The sequence below is a fragment of the Lepisosteus oculatus genome, chromosome 23 (genome assembly GCF_040954835.1).
Source record: "Lepisosteus oculatus isolate fLepOcu1 chromosome 23, fLepOcu1.hap2, whole genome shotgun sequence".
In the NCBI taxonomy this organism is placed as follows: Eukaryota; Metazoa; Chordata; class Actinopteri; order Semionotiformes; family Lepisosteidae; genus Lepisosteus; species Lepisosteus oculatus.
In genome coordinates, this window is record NC_090718.1 from 2,375,228 (window position 1) to 2,397,531 (window position 22,304).

The window sequence follows — 22,304 nt, forward strand, 5'->3', positions numbered from 1 at the left end:
CAGCTCAAAAGTTACAATCCCTCCCTCCCAAGAAGAAAAGTCACGCTTTGTCATCCCAGTTTCATTTATGTTTTATTTTCTAAAAAAGAAAATACATCCAAGCACAATTATATACAAAAAGGCGGAACTCTGTATTCGAAAGAGAATGGTCCTGTGCTGTTCTGAAGAGGTTAGCAAACGACATCAGGAATGATCTTAAAAGAATCCACATTTCAATTTTGGAGAACAGCGAAAAGCTGAAAGGTTCTTAGACCACGGGAATCTCGAGTATTTTAAATACAGTAGGTTTAAACCATGAAACAATCATTTTAGCCTTTTGTCTGTGTCCAGATACATAACCTAATTGAGCCAGAGACAGCCATTGTTCTAAAGATAAATGGACACAGTATTTGAACCTTTGCTCTCTGGCCACTGTGTAACTATCCCTCATGTTATCAGAGCTGCTAGGTTTCTGCCCACGTTAAACCAAAGCAATTGTTTTTTATATAGCTGGGTGTTTTACTGAAGCTCATGGGTACAACAGCTGTGTCTCACCTGGGATTTGAACCCGCAACCCCCCCACCACCACATACAGTGAGTCCAGAAGCCCCTGACCACAGCCATGCTCTTTAAAAGCTAGACTTGTGTTTGCCAATTCATGTCCGCCCCCGAGTGAATCAGCAGCTCACGTTGGCGAAACGAGGTCATGTGGACCTCGTTTATCAGTAGCTGAATGAAACCTGATAAGTGCTTCACTCACTGTAAAGGAGGGTGTAGCCCTGCGCTGCACATTGTTGTGCAAATTCAAACTCTTTGTCTGGGGACCGGCCTCCAGTATGTCACCAAACAAAAAGCAGGGAAAACAAAAAAGAGGAAGGCTGAATTAATCACTCGCATGAAGAAAGGGTGTTGGTTTCTCTGTACTCCGGAACTGCAGGGCTAGATTTTCAGCTCAAAGCCTCCCCCCACCCCCAGAGAGTGAAAAGAGCTTTAAAGACTGGTTGGGTAAGACAAAATCAGTAAACTGGCATCTCTAGCTCAGATCTCCAGTCCGCAATTCAGCAGGTCACCTTTAAATCACCAGTTTCTAAAGAACAATACCAATCATACTAGTGAGTTGATCAATTCAGCCCTTCAGAGATCATTAGGACTTTCATCTAAATCCCATTCCGGCCTCAGGGACCAAATGTCTCTCAACCCAACAGAAGAGATTGAACAGGTTCGGCACCATCTTACCTGGAAGACTATCCCGGAGGAGGTCTCGGATCAGCGCCAGAGAGGAGCAGGGGTTATCAACCCAGGGAGACGACAGCAGATATGAGAGAGCAGCTTGAAAAGGTTTCCCAAGGGTTTACCAAGAGATCCCTGGGAATTAAATGCCAGGGAACTCTGTCTGGAACTAAAGTGGCTTGCAAAAATATCATTGCAGATATGACCATTAGCAGCACTGTTGCAATGCATTTAAAACCAAGAGGGGGAGGGTACTTCTTTACACAAAGAGTAGTGGGGGTATGGAACAACCATGTTTTTTCTGGGATGATATCCTTAGATCAATGAACTAGAAATTACCCAGAAGGACAGATTTGTTTGCAACTCTTCCGTTGTGCATGTTGATTTCTCTTTTGTTTTAAAATCCCCCCACTGTCTGCTTATTTTCAGAAGGGAGAAGGTGAGATATGCCTTCCCTTGTGGTGCAAAGTGCAGTTGAAACAGACTATTGCAACAAGAAAAAATACATTCCTCGAGTATATAATAATAAATTGTACATAATTTTTTTTAAAAATAAAAAAACAACTATATACATATCCATTTCCGGAAGCAAACGAAAGTCGTATTGGGCCACAAACCCCGAACGTAAAATAAGAGGGGTTTAAAACTAACTGGGCGATCAGATCACCAGTTAAAATCTGCTGGCTCTTTTAAAAAAAAACACAATACTACAAGTTTTTCAAAAAACGAAAAGCCGGTGCTGAAAAACTTTGCGATCAGCGGCTTTCCAGGATAGCGAGTGGGTCAGGAATGAGCCTGACCCCATCACAAGACTCCTTCCTCTTTCCCCTCCGCCTCCGTCCCCCGCTCCCGGCGCCGGTTCCGCCAGAACTTGACGAAGATGGTGAGGACGAGGATGAGCAGCAGCAGCCCAGTGGCGCCCCCGATGGCCGCCGCCAGGATGGCGATCTCGGAGTGGGAGGCTGCGGCGGAGAGACAAACGAGCGTCTTTTAAAACTTCCGCGTCAGAAGAACGCGCGTTGTCGAGGTTCATCCGAAATGTCCCGACCCAAACATGAAAGGCTTGACGAACAGAGCTATACAGCCAATGCTGTTGATTCCATTGTTATTCTGTCCTGATTACTCAGCGGGACGTCTCATAAACCCATAGGAACAAGCAAAGGGTTTATTCCACGCTGAAAAGAGAAGAAAAGAAACACAACGTTTCGGCTGTGGAGCCTTCTTCGGGTGTGAAACCCTCTTCTCTATTCAGTATGGAACAAACCTTTACTTGTTCCTTTGCAGCCTAGGCAAGCTACCCCCTAGAATATATTATGAATATATAGGAAACATACCGTGTATCTAATACAGCTGTGAGAAAAAGTGTGTGAACCCTTAGGAATTAAGTGGATGTCTGCATGAATGGCTCCTAAAAAGTGATTTGTTCAATAAAGACATGATCATGTAAAATGTTGTGTGTGCTGTTTGTTAAATATAACTGTCTTTATTTATTATTATGACTCAGATGAAGATCAGATCACATTTTAGGAGCCATACATGCAGAAATCCAGATAATTCCTAAAGGTTCACAAACGTTTTTTCTCACAACTGTACACAACATATAAATATAAAGTAGATCACAAATACATTATAAACCCATAAAGCTGAATTTGATTTTGGTTATCAGTAGTCCCATGTAATGTGTTTTTCTTGCAAAGACCACTTTGTTCTGCGTGAGCGTTAATGAGTGTGATGACTGATGGTCGCTAGTGCCACTGATTGCTGGGAAAATTCAGCTGATGTTGCACAAAGTTAAGGGTGTGTGCGTGTGATGTGGAGGGTTACTAGGTCACAGGCTTTTTTTCTAAGTCCGCGCAGTTTTACAATCCAGGGAGCAGTCAGATCGTCTTAGTGATTACAGCCGGACCCCAAACATATTGTTAACCTTTCCTAAATGGATACGTGTTAGTATTGCAATAACATTACAATAACTGCCTGCTCTGGAATCAGCTCAACGTGACACATTCCTGGGCTAAAGAGCAGATTCTAATCTGATGTGCTGGAGGAACTTAATCCTTCTAGTCTTTGACAGAGAAGATTTTTGGGGGAAGGGGTCCTGAAAGAAGTGTTAAAAATCACTGTAACTGACTGGGTCAATCCAGCGGGATCCACAGTATATGAACAGGAAGTGCAGACTACGTGAAATGTGCATTGGAATCTTAGAATGGGGGTGGGGTGGGGCAGTTCTTTACAAAAAGGGTGGCGGGAGCATGGAACGAGCTTCACAGCCGTGCCCCGGCTTTCTTCCAAGAAATGCTGGAGGGCGTCCTGGGATGCAAATGGCATCCATGTTTGTTATATTTTGTGTGTGTGTGTGTGTGTGTGTGTGTGTGTGGGGGGGGGGTCAAAGAATTAAAAATGAAGTCAAATAATCAAAGACAAATCACGTGAAGACACTGCACTGCAACGCCACCTCACACCGGTTAAACTCAAGCTGAGAAACACTCGATTCAGTGCCGATTTCTTTCAGTTTCTAGACCACTTAAAAAACCCGTTCTGTCTCCAGATTGTGGCAAGATTCCAGGGCAACGTGAGCAAGCTCGAACAGGTCTGGAATGTTTTTAAACTCATTCTTGTCCTTTTAGCAAGACAACCAAAATCCTGACTCTGTCACCCCCCGGCAGCCAACGCCCAGTCTAATTGCGAAAGGCTGGTGCCTTAACTCCACTGGCCTCGGCCGTAGCTGTGTCCTGCCCAGGCGGAAAGCTGTTTCAGACCTCTGGCTGGATGCATGGTGCTCAGGAATGTCAGACAGCTGCTGCCAACAGAAATATTGCTTTTTTTGCAGCTCTTGGAAAAGAAAGGCTGACTCCCGCCTGGCAGCCCTGTACACAGGGCGGCATGCAAACACTGCGGAACCGGTGTGGAAGTGTGTTTGAAACTGAGAGCAGGAGGCACGTCTTTACACAAAGGGTGGTGGGAGTAGGGAACAAGCTGGCCAGCTATGCTGGTGAAGACGATGCACTGGCTTCCGTCTGGAAGCGGATGGTCGCGACCCTTGAATCGATAAGTTACGAAATGCCTACATGAGTTGGAAAGGTTACAAATGAGAGGATTTCACTGGCTGATAAGGAGTATAGCCAGTAGTTATATCACCCTGCAGCTCACAGCTGGCAGCCCCACTGGAGCTCAACGGGTATGAGCCTGGCCAGTACCTGGATGGGAAACTCCTGGGAAAGCTAAGGCTGCTGCTGGAATTGGGGCTAGTAGGGGGCACTAACTACTGTATGTCTGCATGGGTCCTAATGCCCCAGTATAGTGACGGGGACACTATACTGTAAAAAGGCGCCATCCTTCAAATGAGATGTAAAACCAAGGCCCTGGCTCTCCGTGGTCATTAAAAATCCCAGGACGTTTCTCCAACGTGTAACTGGCCAAGTTTCCCCCTGGTCTTTACCCATCATGGCCATCATGGCCTACTTATAATCCCCATCTCTGAACTGGCTTCATCACTCTGCTCTCCTCCCCACTGAGAGCTGGTGTGTGCGGAGAGTACTGGAGCATCATCCAGGCGGGGGCTGCACATTGGTGGCGACAGTGGGATACCTCATTACGTGTAAAGAGCTTTGAGTGGCGTGTCCAGAAAAGTGATACATTAGTGTAAGGATGATGATGATGATGATGATGATTATTAAACCCGGCTCTCACATTACAGTCTGGTGCTGAGGGTCCACGGTGTGCCCCACACGTGACTGTAGGACACTTGGCCCTGGACCTGGGCTGCACTGACCTGTGGTCACCACCCGGAAGCGGATCTCCCCGCTGACGCCATGCACGTCCGGCGGGTTCTTCACCTGGCAGACGAAGGTGCCGTTGTCCCGGAACTGCACATCACGCACCATGATGGAGCCGTCGTAGCGGTTGAGGTTCCCGGCCCACACCGCGCGGCCCCTGAACCTGCCCTCCGAGGGGGGGTACTGCCCGTCCTGGTAGAAGAAAACCTGGAGAGCGGGCCGGCGGGCCAGAGAGGTGGATCAGGAGTCGGCGTTTCTGGGAAAGACCCCCGCTGCGGGGCGGGCTGATCCGTTCCGGGGTTTACGAGCGGCAGGCGCAGACGGCTCAGCTCTTGCCTCCGTCTGCTCACGCCTGTCCCACCCGGGCCCTGGGAGAGCCCTCCGCTGCCTGGTTTTGGGTGTCACCCTGAGCTCGTCTTAACTAATACGTGTGAAAATTTCCAATTTGGAACATATTTATGATTTGTGAAAGGCTTATTTGCTCATAGGGAGACCAATCAAGCACTTAAAGTGTAATTTAAGCGCTTGTGCTATTGAGATTTTATTCCTAACATAAATAAGTGGAGCCTTCTACAACAGCCAACTGAAAGTAGCATATGTGCTGTTATCGGTCCCGAAACATAGCGCCTTTAAGGGGATATGTGACTTAGCCCCCCTACAACGGCAACAAGAGTCATGCGGCACTATATCTCAGGAAGAAGAGCACCTCAGGTGCTACTTTCAATGGCAAAAACCAGAACAGACCGGGTACTAACAGATGAGACTGGTTTGGTTCGGTTCGGTTCGGTTCGGTTCTCCTGTGCCGTTCTGGGGGAGGGGAGAGGAGGGGGAGTGATGACAAAAAAACAAGGCGCTATATCTTGGGAATCAATGCAGCACAAACAAATGTGGTTCCTTGTTTCCTTGTTCAGTGTGCAGGGATGCTGGCTGCACAGCAAAGCTCTGCAGGTTTAAATCCAGCAGCTCTATTTTTGGGAAAAGTTTGCATCAAGTAAAGTTGGTCACCCTGGGAAGTGGAGGTGGGTGCACTGCTCAAGCAGGATGCTGACCGCCAGGCTTACCGACTCCTCTGCGCCCCCGCCCAGGGGCCTGAAGTGCCAGGAGACGGAGGCGCTGGACTCCTTTAAGGGCGACGAGGATTGGAAGGTGCACTTGAGCTTGGCGTCGGTCCCGTTGACGGATTCCACTTCCTCGGGCGTGTACACTTCCATGGCTGAGACGCGCAGCACCCCTGGGTAGAGAGGACAGGCGGGTTTACCCACTCCCCCATTGTGACATCACACACCCGATGACATCACGAGATTTCAGAGCCACAGCCGGTGACGTCACGGTGAGAGGTCAGGGCCTCAGCCGATGACATCACGGTGACAGATCAAAACCACATCCAATGACATCACAGTGACAGAACTTTAAGCCATGATCTGACTGGTTGGAGCCCAGAAGACAATGGTGACCAGCTCTATCAGAGCTATAGTCCCTGCAGACTGCGTCTGTCTGAATGTTGCATTGACTGCCCACGTGTCAGACGGTCAACTACCTCTGTACCCAACAGACAGACCGAACTCTCACTTTAGCTTATTATATTTCATAGCCAAGGTCTTCTTTCCAGCTCCAGTCTAGTGAATAATGTGTGGCTGCAGAGACCATTGAGTACAATAGTTGAGGGTCAATTTTTAGTACCAACAGTATAGCTGAAGTCACACAGATCAATGGTATGGAACTCCTATTGTTGTGTGCTCCTGCTCTACACCTCTGGCCAGTCATGTGGTCATCAGGCTCTTACAGCAGCTAGTTCTGACCCCAGGATCCTTGACTGCACACGTCCATATGACGAAAATAATACACTATTAAAAAATAAGCATAAAAATGTTCTGTAGCAATGTTTCTGGCCTGCCAGTCAGCATCCACGACTCACTTTCCAAATCCCAGGACAGCACAATCTGTTGCACAACGAAAAGAGTTTCACGGGCTCAATTAAAAAAAATGACGTGCCAGGATTTCGCAACGTTAATCCCAGGCAGTCCAGATAAGGAATGACTAAATTCCACTCTGGAAAGTGTGTCAGAGTGGAGACGGGAACAGCCCGGCAATTCCGATTTTAAAAGAGGGGGACATAGCCCTGGACTGCTTCCCGCCAAAGTCCAGAGGGGTTGGATCCATCGGGAGAGTCCCAAACTGCACTGCCTGTCAGAGCATGGAGCACATCATCAGACCAGCCCTCCCCTAACAGCGGACACAACTGGGGCTGAAGGGGATTTCCAGAAGAAACGAAAGATAGGTCACTGCACGACTTCGAAATTGCCCATTATTTGGGGTTTGAACTGCCCCCTTCCCACCCTCAGACTCCAGAGTGCTTGATGGCGTCTCTCCGATTTGAAAGGGGTATCCTGTTTCAGCTCTGTGGACATCCTCCAGCAAAGGGCTGGGAATTTGCAAGCGTGAACACAACCTGGGTCCGTCCATTTTACAACAGCTTTACCCAGGACAGGGTCACAGACACGGCCTATTCTGGTAAGAAACGGGCGGCACCCTGGGTGAGACGCCAATCGATCACAGGACACACACACTGGCTAATTTTCCCAGAAGCCAATTAACCTCCCTGTGAAGTCTTTGGACTGTGGGAAGAAATCAGAGCGTCCGGAGGAAACCCACGTGAATATGGGGAGAACATGCAAACTCCACACAGATAGCACCCCAGACTTTCACCCAGAGCACAACTGCCTGTAGATGCTGGGGCTTACCACTGTGCTACCATGTCACTCAGGTCTTATATGAGTAACATTAGCCACACACAGAGATAGCACTTGTCAACATAGCATTTAAACTAGGAATGCCAGGGAAGAGATCTGAAGTCCCAGCTCTCTCCTGTGCAAGGTTATTCATTTCGATTTCTCCTCTTGTGGCCTAAGGTGGTCACTTATTTATAGACCACTTTACAGAAAATTCTCAACTTACAAACAGACTACCAAAACTTTATTTGTAGGTCATTTGTTGGGAATTCAGAACATATTTTCCCCTCAGGAACCATGCTCGAAATTGTGTTTAGGTTTCTGGCCCACAAAACCCTATTTATCCCATAATGCAGCTGGTGGCCTGATTGTCACGGCAACAGAACAAGTTTTAACAAGTATTTCCTGCTCTGGCATTTCTCTTTTCTCCAAACCCTTGATGGGGTCTTCATTTCACTTCAAAACCTCTGACTTCCTTTTGCCTTGATACAGGATACAGTTCCCTAGAAACCTGTATCCCGAGAATACAATTCCCCAGAGCAGTGGCTAACTCACATCGTCAGGTTGCCATTTGTATCCCAGAATTATTAAAACAATATCTAACAGAGTTCTGTTTGGCTGTATGGATTGGATGTTTGGAACCTGGGAAGTCTCTCGCAATGGTATAAAAAAAGACATTGCATTTCCCAGTTCAAAAATATTACTGCAGTGTTACATTTTGTCGCTGAGGTTTAATCAACAAAAAGACCAGCAGAACTACTGACATCTGCTTCCCTTCAAGCTTTCAGGATTGATTTGGAAATGAAACCACCTGTCCATCCACACACCTTTGAAATACAAGTTTCTCGAAAAGAGTAGGGAGCTCAGCACTGTAAAAGGGCACCATCCTTCGGATGAGACATAAAACCGAGGTCCTGACTCTCTGTGGTCATTAAAAACCCCAGGGTGTTTCTCAAAAAGAGTAGGGATGTTACCCCAGTGTCCTGGCCAAATTTCCCCCTGGCCTTTACCCATCATGGCCTCCTAATAACCCCCACCTCTATATTATAATAATAATAACAATAATAATAATAATAACATTGATGTTATCTCGATTAATAATATAGCACGGTACAATCATGGCAACTCAGAGCACAGAACTACATCACGGGGTAGCCAGGAAAGCCCCTTGGACCCAGATAGAACATGCAACCTCCACACAGAAGGTGCTCCCAGGGCAGAACCGAGGCCAGGGACCAAGAGCTTGTGAGCTCACTGCCAGGTTTTAGTAATGGGGCCGCCCTCTGCCCGTTTCAGCAGAGGGGGTTTGGACGGGAAAGCATTCCCAGAGTCCTGGCCGCAGAGAGACATATCCCGTTGCCTCTTCCTCCTCTCTGGGCATTCTGCCTCTATCGCCTGGCACTGGGCCCTCCTTTTCTGTCTGGGCAGATCGAACGCCGAGATTAACAGCGCTGATTGGGCGCCGCTCGCTAAAAGCCGCTCAACTTGTTTTCGGGTAATGCGTCCGAGCCTTCCCAGCGAGCCTCAGAGCCCTGCGGCCGACGTTCAGCGGTCTTTTAGAGGAAGCAGGAAGGAGTCCTTTTGTAATCAGGGACACATTAGAAGAAAAAAAAACAAAGCTTAAAGACAGGGGTTGAAGATAGTGGAAATTATGGAATAATAATAACAATAATAACTCCTTACACTTCTATAGTGCTTTTCTGGACACTCCACTCAAAGCGCTTTACAGGTCATGGGGAATCCCACTGTCACCACCAGTGTGCAGCCCCACCTGGATGATGCGCCAGTCCGCTCCCCACACACCAGCTCTCAGTGGGGAGGAGAGCAGAGTGATGGAGCCACTTCAGAGATGGGGATTATTAGGAGGCCATGACTGGTAAGGCCAGGAGGAAATATGGCCAGGAGTAACACCCCTACTCTTTTTGAGAAACGCCCTGGAATTTTTAATGACCACTGAGAGTCAGGACCTCGGTTTTACGTCTCATCCATAGAAAGGCGCCTTTTTACAGTACAGTGTCCCCGTCTCTATATTTGGGCATCAGGACCCACACAGACCGCAGGGTGAGCGCCCCCTGCTGGCCCCACTAACACCTCTTCCAGCAGCAGCCTCAGCTTTCCCAGGAGTCTCCCATCCAGGTACTGGCCAGGCTCACACCTGCTGAGCTTCAGTGGGGCTGTGAGTTGCAAGCCGATATAGCTGCTGGAAAAGCATGAAGTCTGGTTTCCTCCCTTTGCTTGCAGGGCAGAGTCACATCCTTGTCCAGTGTCCCGGTGTCTCGGGATCAGTAACAGTGCGAGTGGTTTCGAGGTCAGGTGCCAGGAGCAGTCCGGCAATGATTAACGTTCAGGAGTGCATAACCTAGCCTGCTAGCCTTGACTTTTACTTTTGTGGTGTTTTGAAGAGGGAGTGGAAGAAAAAGACCTTGGCCCAGCTTATCAAGCACAGCTCAACAAGTAGATTAATCCAACACAGTGAGCAGGCCTTTACAAACAAGTTTGTAATGATCTGTAGTAGTGAAACTCATTGCCCACTATCCAGGAGCAACATGTACGAAGGCATTTGTTATATATTGCAATAATGGTTGTTGTAATTGTTATGGTGTTAACTACCATTAGAGAAATGTGCAAGACACTCTGTGGCAGGGAGAAAGGTGTTATAGCAGATAAAATGACTGGCTGACTGATTCACAGATTCACCGATTCACGATTCACCGATTCACCGAAACAATGGTAAAAAAAGGCTGCAAATTAAACAGGTTCAAAACGTGCGAGTATGATTCAACCCCAGCCATCCCCGGTGCCCGTGAAACTGAGGGCTAGCGGGGAAAAACAAAAACGGGCCGCAGTCTCTCTGCCTCTACACATAAGGAGTTGGAAGGCCACAGCTGTTTGAGGCATAAAAATATAACAGTGAGGTGAACGTCAGCCCACGAAGCAGATAAGCCCCCCTGAGCCAGACTGCTGGCACAAATCAACAGGTGAAAGAGCTGGCTTCAGCAAAACACTTTCAAAGCTCTTTTCCCCCTATTTCAGCCAGCCGCTGAAACCTAAGGACAGAAAAGAAGCAATTACGAGGAAAAACAAAAGCAGGGACTCGAGAGAAGGTAAGATTTCAGACTGAAATTACACTAGAACCTAGACAAGCACAGAGTTCTGTACAAGCATTCTGTATGTGCTGCGAACAGGGCTGGTGTGGCCTGTTCAGTATATGGAACAGAGCAATAAAATACTGGTTACATCTATAAAACAGTAACCAGAACTCCCAGCACCACAAGGCCCTGCTGAGCCAAGAGCTGAGCCCCCTCAGCCAGCTGGTCCTGAAGCTCACTGACACCAGCCAGCCTCAGGACAGTACGGCTACAACAGCATGAATCAAGGTCAACTTAATCACAGCACAGGCCCAACAACAGTAGCTTACTCACTGAGGCACACACACAAACTGGAACGTAATGTACAAGACCCGAAAAAGACAATGCACACTCCCTGAGTACCTGACCAGGGTAAGAGACAGCAAAGACATACAGACCCTGAGAGAGTACAGACTTGGTGACCACAGCCTCGGCATAGAAACAGGACACAGGCAGCCCTGGCTGTCCAGAGAGGACAGGCTCAGTCCCCACAGCCTGGACATAGAAATTGGACACAGGCAGACCTGGCTGTCCAGAGAGGACAGGCACACTGTCCACAGCCTGGACATAGAAACTGGACACAGACAGACCTGGCTTTCCAGAGAGGACAGGCTCAGTCCCCGTAGCCTGGCCACAGAAACTGGACACAGACAGAGCTGACTGTCCAGAGAGGACAGGGTGTGATCCCACTGTCAGCAGGGAGGAGTAGAATTAGAGATGCACTTTCTGTTCCTCTGTGAGAAACACTCCTAGAACAGACAAGCATTCTTCCCTGAAGTAACCAATTTAATCCCAGAATTCCCACGCCTGCCAGAATCAGACCATCTACCCAACCCTACTGCCCCTTCCACTACCTTAACGGACAGAAACCACTTCCTGTTAGATGTACAGTCATGACCTCGCCCTGCACAAGCAGCTGTAATGTAAATCCAGCGCTGATCAGTCATACCTGATTACTGCAGCCTGCTCCCCTGACGTTACTCATCTGTTCGGCTATTCGGAAAACAGCCCTTTTGTGGAAACTCAGAAAGCACGAATAAAACTATTAAACACACATTTTGTTCTTCCACCTTTCATAAGCACGCTCCTCCTTGTTTCTAGATTCTAAACTAACGATGTACAAACTTTGCGGTTTAGAAAACTGCTTGAACTACTTTTCTGTGCATAATACCTTGCGCGCATGATGCAGGCTATAAGCACACAAACCATCTGTCCATCTTCTTACCCCTTCTTCCAAATCAAGCTGGCGAGGGAGCCAGAGCCTATCCCACCAAGCAATGGGCATGAGGCAGGCTACACCCTGGATGGGACGTCAGTCCATCCCAGGTCTCACACACACTCACACCCACACCGGGGCCAATTTCCCCAGAAGCCAATTAACCCACCAGCATGTCTTTGGACTGTAGGAAGGAACCCATCTGAACCCTGAGAGAACATGCAGACTCCACACAGACAGCACCCCAGGAACTGAACCCAATTCCAGCGCGGCGAGGGACCAATGCTCACCCAGTTGCGCCACTGTGCCCCCATACAGTCGAGTCGTTGGGAAATAACACAAACCCAGAGGACGCCAATCCTGTTGTTGATACTAAAGATCGATATAGAAGGATTGTGTTGAGTAGGGCTGCACACAGAACGCGTGGAAATTCGGCCTGACGGCTGGAGAATTGATTTTTCAAACATCAATTCGAACAAAGTCGGCGATAAGCCCGCATTTCCTACAGCTCACGGTCGCGTATAGCCTCTGCAATACGGAAACGCCCGGAGTCTTAAATCAAGTTGAGGCGCTAGAAATCCTAACCACCACTGCTGGGATTGAATAAGAGTTTGGTGAACGCAATATCACGGTCGAGCAAATATAGGCCGTTCAGCTGCGTTTGTTCTGCGCGTTTAGAGCCCGGTGTGGAAAAAAATAGTTCGTGGAAAGGACGAAAAAAGAGCCTCATTCTTCCAGCGGAGCCCCACTCTCTTAATGCACCCAGCATCGTCCATCATTCTCTTCATCTAAACCTGCCAGGTAGGTTCCGAATTTGTGTTGACCCAGGCGCGTTTGCTAGCCATTCAAACAAAGCTGATTCGTGTGAGAGTAGTGCTGATCTCCAACCTCCGCGAATCACCTGCAAAAACCCCCAGGTGACTTCATACCCGAGGGTTTTCCCGGGGTTCAGGGAGGGCAGAGGGCATCGGAATGGGCTTTCGTAGTGCAGCCCCACACCCGTGACACGATGCAGCGGGAGGTAATCACGGTGGGGTGACTCTTTTGAAATAACCTCTCGCCCGCCCCCGAAAAAGAGACGAAGCGCGCACGCTGTATTTTTCGTTCACCTTTTTAAGTTTTTTTTTTACAGACTCGCATTTACTCCTCCAAGCTGTTTCACCTTGACGGTGGGTGGACTTAAGGACAACACGAGGTAGGGCAGAAAGTCTACAGTGGGAACATTCCAGGGGGAAAGACAAGTCCAGCGACACCGCATGAACTGGAAAAGCGAGTCACGGGCGACGGGAGACCGGAGGCGAGGGCCCTCCTTGTCAGCACTGTACCTGAGACCGCAATCCCAGCGAGGAAAGCGAGGAGCCGAGCTCGTACCCCAGACATCAGGTGCTGTCGACCCCGGAGACGGGCTCTCCAGTCGCGGCCAGGACGGACGGGTTTTGACGATCCGCCGCGGCGCTCTCAGGCACGGCGTCGGAAAGCAGGAAAAAAATCTTCGCTGCAGATAAAATTCTTTATGCAGCTGTTGACATCTAACTTAGCAGTTGGCCCGAACAGCACAGTCTACCCCCTCCCACCGCATGCAGGCGGGGCTGGAGATCTTGATTCGTTCACTTTTCTCAGGTTAAAGTTTGGAGAGAGAGACGGAAGTCATGCCGCCCATCTACATAGCTTATCAACGACTCTCCTCGTTTTTGCGAGAGAGACCGAGACCACATCTAACCTCGGATCCTACGCGCTGGAGATAGACCTGGACCAGAATGAGTCCAACGTGCTTCTGAAAATGGATTTAGTTCGGGACGTCTGATGTGATTAATAATCCACAGGAAACTGCCCAACTAGCGCAAACGCCCCCCAAAATACTGTAGTTATCTGCTTCTGGGAATACATGTAGGTGAATTGCCAAGGAAGCTTATACGTCGCCAAGACAAAACTGGATCGGGAGCCAAGGCAAAAGAAAACACTTTTGTCGACATCAGAAATCAATGAAGCGAAGAAAAGAGAGGGAGAGTTCGCAGGACAAAACGCGTTTGTCTCTTGGGTGCGTGACTGCTGAGGAGGGGAGAGTCGATTTCCCACGAGGATCGGATGAAATCTTTATTTGAATTTTGGAGGTTTTTTTTTCTCTAAAACATGTTGAAGACACTTAATGGATCGATTCTGGTCCGGGCCGCACTCCCCTTGCCGTTTTCTGCAGAACTTCTCTGCGGATGGAGGATTGTTGGGAGTGGAGAGACTCTGAAATCCTCCATCTTCTCCACGGCCCTTGTTTGAGGCTGCAAAACTGTGCAGCCCACCATCCACACCCAAAAAAAAAAAGTCAACACCAGCCCAGGTCCTGGAGAGCCACTCGGCTGGATTCCGCTACAACTCTGTCGGCTCGTTGACCAAACATCCCCTTCCAGCTCCCGAGGCGGTTAGACATGACCAAGGAAGCCTGCGGACCCACCAGCATTCCAGCATCAGGACGTTGAGTCCTTCCAACATCACGAACAGCCCCCAGCAGAGGTCAAGATAGACCCCCTCCCCAACCCTGAACACCATCTCACAGAGGTCAACTTATCAAACATGGACGCCACCTCCAGGACAGAAGAGCATCCGCCAGAGGAAAACCAGCTTCCGCTCTCGGGAGCTGGACTGGGGAAACCCGAGTCCCCCCCCCGCCCCATCAAGCCCATCTCCCTCGATCGCGCTTGAGCACAGAAGAACACCTCACAACGGGCTGGAAAACCAATTTCTCTTTATTCAACAGCATTGGGGGACGAGGGGGACGACGCAGGCACCACCCCGCTGGCCCAGCGCCCAGCTCAATCCTCCTCCTCCTCGTCGGCGCCGCCGGCCCCGCCCTGACCCTTCTTGGCGTTCTTCCTCTTGACCCGGCCGGGCCGCCCGCCCCCGTACGGCGAGCGCAGGGAGAAGTCGATGTGCTTCTGGCTGTCCAGGCGCACCACGAAGGAGGGGATGTTGACCACCTGCTTCCGGACCCTGCGGGGGAGGGGAGAAGGAGGAAGGTTAGCGGCGTGGGGCGGAGCCGAGAGTCCCGCCAACCCGGGGGCAATGCCTTGTGGGAAAACCAGACGCGTCATGTGACCACACCCAGGCACCAGGACGTGGCTGAGCCCCGAGGCTGGGAAGCACGAACGCCAACTCAACACGACCGTGGTCTGTACAAACCCTGAACGCTACTCAACATTCATCTAGATCAGGGGTGTCCAAACCTTTTTTTTTTATTGGGGGCCAAATATGGAGTGGCAGGCCACAGGCTACCTGTAATAATAAAAATAAACATAATACCACATAAGCACATTCCAATAGTCTGCAATTTCCCTCACGGGATCAATAAAGTATCTATCTAACCGAATTGCATTCCAATTAAATTGCCAGATTAATTCTTGTTTCTTCTCTGGGCAACGGATTTTGTGAGGCACTCCCTTATAAAGCCACCCTCTGCCAAGGGCAGTAGTCTGGCCACCCCTGATCTAGAGGACCTGAAGGTCTCTCTTGCTCTCCAGCCCAGCTGCTCAACTCCCCTCAACCAGTTTCAGCTTCAACCGGTTGCCATTCAATTTCCATCTCGCAGGTTTTACCATCCTCCTACAGAGCAGTCTGCTTTAAGATCCCAGTGCACCGACTCCCGGCTGGCAATCAGCTGCAGAAATCAGATGACCAAGCTCAACTTCAAATGAAGATCAATAAGACATCCTTTCAGATCACCTCTTACTTCCTTCTTTTACGGTCGCAGATGGTTCCATTTGCAACCCTAGACAGGTCGGAGTTCTAGTACGCTATATTATCCATATTGGGGTCAACACTGGGACATGACTCCCCCCCTACAGAGCACAGGGAAGGACTGAACTAAGCATTCCCTTGGTGACTATACAAGCCCAAAGCACTCAGCACAGCGCCGGCGCTTTAAGACTGATATAGCTGGTAAAACCTTAAATCAATTTTATATAGAGCCTCTCATTCCAAAGGATTTCAAAGTGCTTCACACCTACGAGATCCCACCACTGCACAGCGGATCAGGTGGAGAAATAAGGAGGGAGAGTGAGGTTAGTTTGAGAAAACTAAAAGTGAGATTTAGTCAAGGACACGTAGGTTAACGACCCAGGGTCGTTACCTACAGACCACCATAAGGTCAGTGTTAAGTTTGGTCGTCTCATCCAAGGATACAGCACCGTATCCACTCTCAGCACATTAGGGAACAAATTCAGGGTTTTTTTGCTGAGGAGCGCCATCTAGGGGTCCATAAGATGCAACTGCATCGTGTTCACATTCCTACAAGTTTGCAAAGCCTGATTTTATTTCACCACTTCTTAAGCTGCACATTACAGGCCAAGACAAAGGTTTAAGCCCACAGCTCCCACCCCACGTCCAGATCCACTGTAAGTGAGCACATTACCTGTCCACAGACTTCCCATGAGGCCATGCTCTTACACCATTGGCTGGAGGCAGCAGCCGGAGCCCCGCCCACACGCCTACTCACAAGGTATACGGTTTTTGATACCGAATTGACCTTGGCGAAACTGAGAACCCCTTCGTCTCCAGGTGAAAAGTACTGGTTACCTCAGCCCGCAGAGGGCGCTGGGGAGGGGGAGGAGATAGTATCAGTAGAAAACATCTTGGGCAGGCTGGTGCGATATCTGCAGGCCTCCACCTGCAGTGTCTCCTATACTTCTGTAAGCAGCTGGGAAAGGCTTTGTAAAACCTTGCACCTCCTTCTCCGATTTCCCCCAATACCCTCGCCAAGCTATGGAGCTGCCTTGCAAGGGTGTGTGCTCTTCATCATGCTATGCACTGTGTATTAAATACATACATTGTACATGCTGGAATTGTAACACTTACTGCCAGGTCAACTTGGGAGAAAACCAATTGGATTAATAAGCATAAAATTTAAAGTCCGAGAACTCCAATTGAACATTTGCCGATGAGTGGGGCAGTATAATTCACGCAGCACAGAGCTTTGATCATCCACCTTGCAATGCCTTTAAGACTGGAGCCTACAGCCGATTACACCACCACTACGTGGGCAGTCCTTCTATGTAATCAGCAGTTGGGATAGCTCCTGTAATCCAGGAACACGGGGGGAGCTGGAGCCTATCCCAGCAAGCAACGGGCAAAAGGCAGGGTACACCCTGGACAGGACGCCAGTCCATCACAGGGCACACACAGACACTGTGCTCCCCTTCCTGGAATCTTAAGTGCTAAAAATACAACAGCACGCTGGGAAGTATTCAACGGTGTCATGCTCATTACTTACAATTAGATCCCTGCATCTCTAACAGCGTGAAGTACTAGCATAGCACATGAAGGGATTATTGCATTGGCCGTGCCCTGCAGGATATAGCATATCTGCATTAACCTACAGGGGCATGAAATTGTACAACGTCCTGCTGCCTTTCAGACCTTACCGAATGTGTCTCTGCCGGATCAGGACCCGGGCGTGATGGATGCTCTTGGCGAGGCCCAGTTTGAAAACCTGCGTCTGCAGGCGCCGCTCCAGGAAATCCTCGACCTTCAACCCCAGGATGTAATCCAGCTTCATCTTCCCCTCGTCCAGCACGCCGATGCGCACCAGCCTGCGCAGCAGCGCATTGCCTGCAAGAGGGGCCGGCATGCGGGTTACACATCAAGACTTCACTGCACAGTTTCGACCCCTCAAAATTGGGGACCTTCTCTCTCAGACGGGGGGGGGGAACCCCAACATCTGTGATACTAGTTAATATAATCCTCACATTTACACAGCGATTCTCTGTACACTCCACTCAGAGCGACTTGCAGGTCGTGGGGAATCCCACTCTCGCCACCAGTGTGCAGCCCAACCTGGATGATGCTCCAGTACTCTCCCCACACACCAGCTCTCAGTGGGGAGGAGAGCAGAGGGATGAAGCCAGTTCAGAGATGGGGATTATTAGGAGGCCATGACTGGTAAAGGCCAGGGGGAAATTTGGCCAGGACACCAGGGTAACGCCCCCACTCTTTCAGGGCAACACATTGGAATTTTTAATGACCACAGCCTGGGGGCTCCAAGTCTGCAAACTCAGTTCAACTTCTCCTTTTCTCAATGGGGTCTAGAAGAAGGAAGCTCATTCCGAGCTCAGCCATCAGGTCTCTCTCCTGCCTCATTGACGAGGAATTCGTGACAACACAGAAATTCTGACAACTGTAATTTAAATCATCGGCTTTAGAGAGACCCGACGCTGGGCTGAAGTTAGCCCCGTTTTCTTGGGCAACCCCAAAAACCCAATTTGAAATAGAAGCCGCAACCCGTTACAGAAACGGCCACATGCCTTTAAAATAAAAAAAGAACCGAGTAACATCAGTTAGGCATACCTTCGAACAGCCGCTTGGGGTCCTTCTCGTCGAGCGTGAGCAGCTCTCGGGCGGCCTTGCGGATCTTGGCGAGGGTGAACTTCACTCTCCACACCTCGCGCTTGTTCCTCAGGCCGTACTCCCCTAGAAGAGAGGCGCACATTCAAGCCGGGTCAACACTCAATTAATGCCCCCTGCCGTGCGGTCCGTCAGAAAAGGCCCCTACACCGCCGGTCGCTGGAGCTGAGCACCATCCCACGCGACGCGCGCTACAATCCTCCCAGAGCCGATGTCTACAAACAGGACGGTACGGCAGCTCTGCAGGGATGCAGCCAGAAAACAGACGGCAAAGTGTTTAACTTCCACCAGGACTGCGAAACGGGATGGCAGTCATTGTCCTGGCAGCAGAGGGCAAGGACACTACATGGAAGCAGATATGCTTTATTAAATAACCATCCTGGGGGTCTCCCAACCTGGCTACCACTATCAGACTGAAACAAGAACAGCACACGAAGAGCAGCCAAGCTCGACAGTGGTCTCCTGTCTCCAGACAGCCCCTCGCCCCTGGCCTCATTGACGAGGAATTCTTGACACCACAGAGGTTCTGACAAGTTCTGTTTAAATCACAGGCCAGAGACTGGGCGAGCACAGGAGGCCACGCAGAGAGCAGCACGCCCTCTTCCCCTGCAATCAAGCCTCTAGAAAATCTCCCAGTTCCCCCGGGGTCTGCTTGGCAGCTCGGAACACAGCGGTTCGCAATCCTGGTCATCCTCACGCCTGCTGGGTGTTTTTAAATCCCGTCGAGCCCTCAGTTCCACAATCAAACCCTTCGTGGATTCAAGAAGATTTCATCCCAACGGTTTGTTCCCTGGTCTTCAACATGGGAGTCATTTTTTTGTGATGGACATAAAACCCCAGCTATTAAACTGAAGCACCTTCTTAGAGCAAATTAGGCTTCACTGATCTGATGAAGGTGGGCTGGAATGAAAACCAGCAGGCGTGTGGGTCACCGGGACTGGGAACCACTGCCTTAAAGGACTCGGGCGGCTCGGCTTCGACTCCGGTTGACCACCAGTCACCGATCCAACCCACAGCGCCGCGCTGCCTGTCCGGCCCAACCTGGGCAAGCAAGGGCCACTCACCGATGAGCTTGAGCTCCTGGTCGAGACGGGACTTCTCGAAGGGGCGGCGGGGGGTCACATAGGTCTTACGACAAACCCAGCTCCTGGCAACGGGCATCTTGGGTCAACGCAGCCTGCAGGGGAGGCGAAGAGGAAAATCACTGTGGAGAGGAAAAGCCGCTTTCCCAGGCTTCACCACTAGGGGGTGCTCATGCACTGCTGCACCACCTGCACTGCAGGACAGCTCATGGCGCCATGCCTGTCCCATCTCTGTGGGCCTGACTTGGTTACCTGATCTAGTGAAGGTTTAAGCGCAGTTACAAGTTTTACATTCATTTCAGCACATTAAAGACCCTGTTCCTGGTTTATAACAGTGTGGGGGGACCCCACTCCAAAAAACAAGACTACTACCTATACTTTATCAAATTATATCTGAAGGGATGGCAATAAATACAATGTAGATGGCAGATCTTAAAATGTAATAAATCACTTAGCATTTCACCAGACGGGTGCCCTGCCTCTCAAACAGTAACTTTCAGAATGTTCCACATGTATTTAAAGTATCACAGGGCGCGTTTTTGCCACACCATTCAGTGCTGGTGGACATCAGAATTGCATTCTACTGTACACCTTGTAGCTCGGCTCAGACTGCAGTTTGGAATGCCCCACATATTACTATTTGCTTTATTGCCAAACAGCAGTAAGGCCTCACCCAGAATACAGTGGATGATTTTGATCACTGGGCTCTGAAAATTCCTGGGCTTGAAGCAACACCACCCCCTTCCACCCCTGACAGGCTGAAGGAACCGAACTCTTAGTGTTCAACAGCGGAGACGGCAAGACCACCTGATCCGAGAACTCAAAACCCCTCACAGATCAAGTCCACCCAAGCAGCAGCCTTCCGAACCGGTGAATCGCGTATTAAACTACACACATTTCAAAAGAAAATGCACTGAGAATGACAAGAAGCTCTAATACAGGGTAAACTGTAATAAGCGACCTAATTTGTCTGCGCATCCAATAACCAAAGTACTATGCTTTAGGATTTGAGCAACACTGCTAATGAAACCCAGCACTGTCACAGAAAACGACCATAACCGCTACAACGACGAAAATTGTTTGTCAAGCGGCAGATCCAAACATTTTCCCCCTTTAAGGCCCACATTCAGGAAACTGACCATTCGCAGAGACGTCGAGGTGCACTAAACCAGATTATTGTGACGCTGTCAAAACCGGTGTCTAACGACCCTAAAATGGATTTTAAACCCGGGATTAACATTGTACGGCCAGCAAGTCCTACCCGACGTCATTTACAGCGCCCGATCCCAACAAAACGATGAACCCCCCCCCGGCGATCAAGAAGGACGAGCCGTCAAAAAGGCGTATATCGAAGGGTGCCACACCGGGCCTCGCCAGCCATGTGCAGGAGCAGCAGATCCCGGCGCGTCACACGGACCAGCTCAACAATCAAAACGAAATCCGCCCCCACCCGAGCAATAAGCAACCAGAGCGCCTGCAAACGCGCACGTAAACACTAGCTCAGGCCATCGGCGATCTCTTTTCCCTCGCTCGGGGGAGATCCGGACAGCGGGGCCGCAGCCTAGCAGCACCGCATCTCGGGCACATGGGACCCAGTCTGGAAAACTCGCCCCACTTCGCCTTCGTGCGGGGAACAAAACACCCAATTCCTCGCGCTGGAGCCTCAGAGGCACGCTTCCCGAGCGGAAACCAGCCGCTATCTCCATTCTTTCATCACCTAAAATCTTAAATGTGAAGGAAATGCAGCGCCACGCCGTCGGCCATTACCTGACTCCCAGGCTTCAGTAATGCAAAAGAGAGCGTGCGCAGCGCTCGGCGCGGATTTATAAGGACGTAAACGTGCGTTTCCCAGACTTCTCTGCGGCACGTACAGCTGGGACTTGTAGTTTTTCTGTGCTTGGGACGCGCCCTTCAGTCCGACTTCCTGAATTTAAAAAAGGGGACGCTGATTTTTTTCCACCGCAGGAACAAAACGCGGGGGGATAGTCAGTCATACAAGCAAAGTCCACACGCTGAAAACGCGAGAACACAACCCAGAGCACACAGGAGTTCCCCCATGTCGAAGCGTGATAACCGCTGCAATAACGCGGTTTTGACCTGTAACATTATTTAAAAGCGTGCTGCGATTGATTAAAATAACGTAAAAAATAAAATAAAGACTCCCGAATAAGGCACCACAGCCGAAACGCTGTGTCTCTTCTCTTCTCTTTTCAGCCTGGAATAAACCTTTACTTGTTCCTAAAAATAATAATAACACATTTTAAATAAAATAACATAAAAAATAGCCCATTTGGTAATAATTGATCTGATGAGGGTGTCGGCTTCATCTATATGGCTGGGCAGTTTGTTTCACACCCCCACTACTCTTTGTGCACGAAGAAGCGCCTCCTGTGGACGGACGTTAACGCACTTCCGCAAGATTTTTTGTTGACTGTCGGCGCCTTTGAGGGTTTTTAATTCTTATATCCTTGTCGTCTCCTCGATTGAAGACTAAAGAGGTGCATTTCCTTCAGGCTGTCAGTGTAGGGTATAATATACTATATTCTAATATAATCCACCATTACCGTCCAGCATCAGGAGTTTAAGACATGCTCTTACACTCCTGAATGTATCTGCTTGCTCTTCTCCGGATGGATTCCAGACCAGCGGAATCATTTCTGTAACACAGTCGTGTAACCCACATGAAGTCTTACCAATGCATCGCACATTTCTAACGTAACATCCAGTGATTTCATTATAGGCTTGGTAACCAGATGCCTTAGCATTGCGTTTGCCCCTCC

At 49.6% G+C, this 22,304-nt stretch overlaps 2 protein-coding genes across 5 annotated transcripts; both read right to left on the reverse strand.

The window, feature by feature from the left end:
• Positions 1–55: 55 nt before the first annotated feature.
• LOC102691847 (myelin protein zero-like protein 2) lies at positions 56–13,867 on the reverse strand. 4 transcript variants are annotated; one of them, XM_015337955.2, is made up of 4 exons: positions 13,381–13,867; positions 6,044–6,213; positions 5,043–5,189; positions 56–2,171 (listed from the first exon to the last, which is right to left on the reverse strand). In XM_015337955.2, exons 1-4 carry the CDS (start codon positions 13,433–13,435, stop codon positions 1,965–1,967), a joined length of 579 nt encoding a protein of 192 aa, XP_015193441.2. In that variant the 5' UTR covers positions 13,436–13,867; the 3' UTR covers positions 56–1,964. The 4 variants fall into 4 exon arrangements, with proteins under 4 accessions (XP_015193441.2, XP_069039204.1, XP_015193440.2 ...); XM_069183103.1 differs by having other exon boundaries at positions 4,979–5,189; positions 13,427–13,862; XM_015337954.2 differs by having other exon boundaries at positions 4,979–5,189; positions 13,381–13,858.
• A 908-nt stretch (positions 13,868–14,775) lies between these two features.
• rps9 (ribosomal protein S9) lies at positions 14,776–21,393 on the reverse strand. The gene is made up of 5 exons (XM_069183104.1): positions 21,292–21,393; positions 19,507–19,619; positions 18,386–18,508; positions 17,464–17,650; positions 14,776–15,037 (listed from the first exon to the last, which is right to left on the reverse strand). Exons 2-5 carry the CDS (start codon positions 19,601–19,603, stop codon positions 14,860–14,862), a joined length of 585 nt encoding a protein of 194 aa, XP_069039205.1. The 5' UTR covers positions 19,604–19,619; positions 21,292–21,393; the 3' UTR covers positions 14,776–14,859.
• Positions 21,394–22,304: the final 911 nt, after the last annotated feature.